This window comes from Salpingoeca rosetta, assembly GCF_000188695.1.
Source record: "Salpingoeca rosetta unplaced genomic scaffold supercont1.36, whole genome shotgun sequence".
NCBI lineage: Eukaryota > Choanoflagellata > Craspedida > Salpingoecidae > Salpingoeca > Salpingoeca rosetta.
In genome coordinates this window covers 78,973-83,363 of record NW_004754898.1, presented here as the reverse complement: position 1 = coordinate 83,363, position 4,391 = coordinate 78,973, and the positions used below count along the sequence as shown (strand labels likewise).

At 54.6% G+C, this 4,391-nt stretch overlaps 1 protein-coding gene across 1 annotated transcript; it reads left to right on the top strand.

Moving 5' to 3' along the window:
• Positions 1-1,529: 1,529 nt before the first annotated feature.
• On the top strand, positions 1,530-3,052 carry PTSG_10290 (CSTP1 protein; the record flags this gene model as incomplete). Its single annotated transcript, XM_004988284.1, has 2 exons — positions 1,530-1,657; positions 2,164-3,052. The coding sequence occupies 2 exons, from the start codon at positions 1,530-1,532 to the stop codon at positions 3,050-3,052; spliced, it is 1,017 nt and encodes a 338-aa protein (XP_004988341.1).
• Positions 3,053-4,391: the final 1,339 nt, after the last annotated feature.

Sequence of the window (4,391 nt, the reverse complement as noted above, 5' to 3'; positions counted from 1 at the left end):
TTTCCTGCTGCCTTTTGCGCCTTGCGCTCGACCAGCTGTTGTGTTGTGTGGGGTTGCAGCGAAGCGCGTGAGGGAATGGTAAACACATACAACACATAACAGCAACTGCACACACACACACACACACACACACACACACACACACACACACACACACACACACACACACGAACACACACACACACACACACACACATGAACACACACATGAACACGCGCACACACGCACACACACGCACATACGTATACCTGGCGGATGGTGGTGTTGGTGTGCGATTCAATGGGCTCTGCATCCTGTGTTGTGAACTTGCGCAGCGTCTGGCCAATCTCATGGCTGCATCAACACCACAACAACAGCAGCAACCACGCAACCATAAGCACGCGCGAGAGGGTGTAAGCACGCAGCCACAACAAGGACCCGTCTCACGAACACACGCACACACACGCACACGCACACGCACACACGCCGCACGCACACAAACAGACACACACACACCTGCCAAAGAGGTAGCGCCTGTCGTCGGCATCCATGATGATGAGCGCAATCTCGCAGTCGCACAGGACGCTGAGCTCGTACGCCTTCTTCATGAGGCCGAGCTTACGCTTGGTCAGAGTGACCTGGCGGTTGCGGTCATCCGCGATGCGCCGGATCTCAATCTTCTTCCTTCCCATCTTGGCTGTTGGTGGTTGTGGTGGAAGGTGGTGGTGGTTGTGGTGGCTTGTTGCTGCGCTGCTGGAAACTGGGCTTTCGCAACCAGTCCTTGCTGTGCTTGCTTCGCAACAAGAGAGTTGGGCTGCTGTTGTCAGTTGGTGTGGTGCCTCGCGCGTTGTGCTGCTTCAGCCGTTTGCTGTTTGCTGTTTGTGTTTGTGTTTTGCTGCTTGCAGTTGTTGTTGTTTGTAACGTCCAAGCAAGAAAAAAAATGCAAAGCCGGATGCTCTCGGGCGACAAAAATATCCGCCCACACGCGCGAGCGCGTGAAGAAGAAGCGTGGAGGAGGTTGTGGCTGGCGGGGTTGGAGATGCACAAATGACGCACGAAGGCAGCTGGGGAGGGAGGGTGCTTGTCGTTCGCGTGTGCACGAGCAGAGACTGAGGGCAAGCAGCAAGGCAAGAAAAGCAAGAAGGCGGGATGGCGTTGTTTCTGTTGTTGGTTGTGGATTTCCCACACACTCGCAGTCGCTATTTTTGGAATGTAGCTCACGCGTTGCAATTTGCAACAGCAGCCAAGTGCACAATTTGCACAGCAATGATTGCAATTTGCAAACTGCAAGACGGCAACAGAGCGGGAGGAGCGCGTTGCAAAAAAAAAAGAGTCGTGAGAAGTTGTGTTGTTGTTGTTGTAGTTGTTTTTGTCGGTGCACTGCCAAAACACACAAGACAAGCAAGACAAGCAAGACAAGCAAGACAAGCAAGACAAGCAAGACAAGCAAGACAACAACAGCCTGCAGCACAGCAAGCACAAGGCCAGTCAGGCGCACATCAACCACACGCGTACTGTTCTTGCGTCCACTTCCAGTGAGTGACATCCAATGATGAGCGGTGAAGCGCGCCACCAGCGACACCAGCCCGTGGAGGAAGGCTGGACTGGGCCCTTCCACTTCCTTGCACTGGCAGACCCGCAACTGGGCACCCTCCATTCAAACGAGGCCTGGGACGAGTGAGTACAGTACTCGTCGTTGTGGTTGCCATAATTTGCTGTTGATGCGAAGGTTGCTATGAAGCGTTGCCATGGTTGTTGATGATATGGGGGGGGGGAGGGAACGAGTCATGGCGTTGCCTTCGTTTGTCCAACATGTTGTTATCCGTGCCATGTTTGTTGCCCATGCCGTGTTTGTTGTCCCTGACGTCATCCGCGGCCACACCTGTTTACAACACACAGCACACTCACAACATGTACACACAACTCCCACGCACTCACAATGCACCCCGTGCACGTTACCCTCACACACACACTCACTCACAACATTGCGCGCACACTCACGCGCTCACTCACTCACTCACTCACTCACTCACTCACTCACTCGCTCATTCACGCACACGCACACGCACACACACACACACACTCACTCACTCACTCACTCACTCACTCACTCACTCGCTCATTCACTCGCTCATTCACGCACGTGCACACACACTCTCTCTCTTTCTCTCTCGCCACTGCAGAGAGCTTGAGATGCTGCGCAAGGCGATTGCACACGCCAACCGCCTCAAGCCAGCCTTTGTTGTGTTCCTGGGAGACCTGGTACATGCCTTCCCCGATCAGAGCGAAGAGCTGAAGCAGATACAGACGCAGCAAGTGGAGGACTTTAGAACTGCCCTCGCGGAGATGGACAGCAACATCCCCATCTACTACGTCAGCGGCAACCACGACCTCGGCAACAAGCTCACACACAACGCGCTGCAGCTGTACCGGCAGCGGTTTGGGCCAGACTTCTTCGAGTTCACCTGCCGTGGCGTGCGTGGCGTTGTCCTCAACACGCAGGCATTTGACGATCCCGACGCCACGGAGCTCGCCGAGGAGCAGATCCGCTTCTTGCAATCGGCGCTGGAGATTGAGGATGACAATGGTGATGACGATGGTGATGACGATGATGACAGTGCGCAGGACCAAGAGGGAAGGAGGGGTGATGCGAGCAAGAAGTCTCGTGGTGCTGAGCGTGACACACGGCCGAGGATTGTGCAGAAGATTGTGTTTGGCCACATCCCGCCGTTCCTGTTTGAGGAAGACGAGCCCGATGGTTATTTCAACATCGCCCCCGAAATGCGTGCGCGCCTGCTGGGCATTGCCAAGAAGGCGGGCGTGAGGCTGTGGATGTCTGGGCACTACCACCGCAACGCCGTGGGCAGAGCCGGCGAGCTGGAGGCAGTCACCACCAGCGCTGTTGGCACGACCTTGCATCCGAGTGGCATTGACCCGCTTGGACTGAAAGGGTTTGATGACTTCCAGTGCGGCGAGCAGCACTCTGGGTTCCGCGTTGTTCGTGTGTATGAGGATCGTATTGAGCATGACTGGTACACCATGGCCAACGTGCCCCAGTCCATCGCACTCTGATGGCCTTGATCTCAATGCATGTGTGTGTGTGTGTGTGTGTGTGTGTGTGTGTGTGTGTGTGTGTGTGTGTGTGTGTGTGTGTGTGTGTGTGAGGGTGTGTGTGTGTGTGTGTGAGGGTGTGTGTGTGTGTGTCTGGCTGTCCGACTGTCTGTGCGCCCACGTGTGCGAGTCCAATTTGTTTGTGCGTACGCACGCGCGTGTAACTGTGTACCTGTAATCGTGTCTGCAAGCGTGCACCCGATGTGAAGGCTTGCACGCTTTGGTTGCCAGCATGCATGTCTCTCCAATCCGCTGTTGTTGGTTCCGTACTCTTGTCGCCGCATGATTCCATAACTGCATTGAGTTTCCCCTCTGTAAGCGCATGTCTTCTTCCGTGGGTTTGTTTTCTTAGAACGCCTGCCTTCTTGTCTCGCATTCTTCTCTGAGTGACCCCTCCCCCCCCCCCCTTGCTGCCGTTTTTTCTCTCTCCGTCTTGCCTGCATGCATTTCTTGCCGCGTTACAATGACCTTACTTCACATTTCATGTCATGCAAGTGCTGCCTCTTTGTGTGCTAAATGATTGCATGTGTTGATACATTGCACTGTGTCTTGTCGCGTGGCATTAATGGCTCTGTCAAATACACCAAACCGCATGCATGCGTCGTCACAGCATCGCACCACTCAGCCTGGTTTGCCTGCATGCGTGCGTGCACACACACGCACGCAACGATCACACTCGCTCTCTTACCTCCACACACACACACACACACACATGTTGTGCAGTCGCTTTCGGGCGGTTTATGAATCACTTGGACAAGGAGGGAGAGCGAAACAAAAAGAGGGGGGAAAAGGGATGGAACTCGCGTGCGCGCGCATCCAGACGTGCACAGGCTTGCATATGCATGGGCCAAACACACCAAACACACCAACGAAGCTACTGGGAGTGACGGGTGTAACCAACAACGGGGTTGGGAAGAAGAGGGGGGAGGGGCAGGGCAAAGGGGGGAAAGAAGGGTGATTATTATTGTTTTGGGGGGCAGCATAGGGCAGCCGGAAAGAAAACAGCAAGCTGACGAAGACGCGGGGAACACACAATCAGCAATCACGACAACAACAACAGCAACAACCAGATGGAATATAACGCCATCACGTACACTGTCGGCATGAGTCGACGACAAACGACAGGGAGAAAGGAAACAAACTGTGCGCGCGCACGAACACGCACGCAGGCACACAACACGCGCGACTGAGCAGCACCAACACACATTTTGTCGTCCGTCACATTTAGGAACACGCGCACACAAGACAAGAAAAGAGCGCCCTTGAACAGGAAGAGGCAATTGGGGGACTTGGGGTTGGA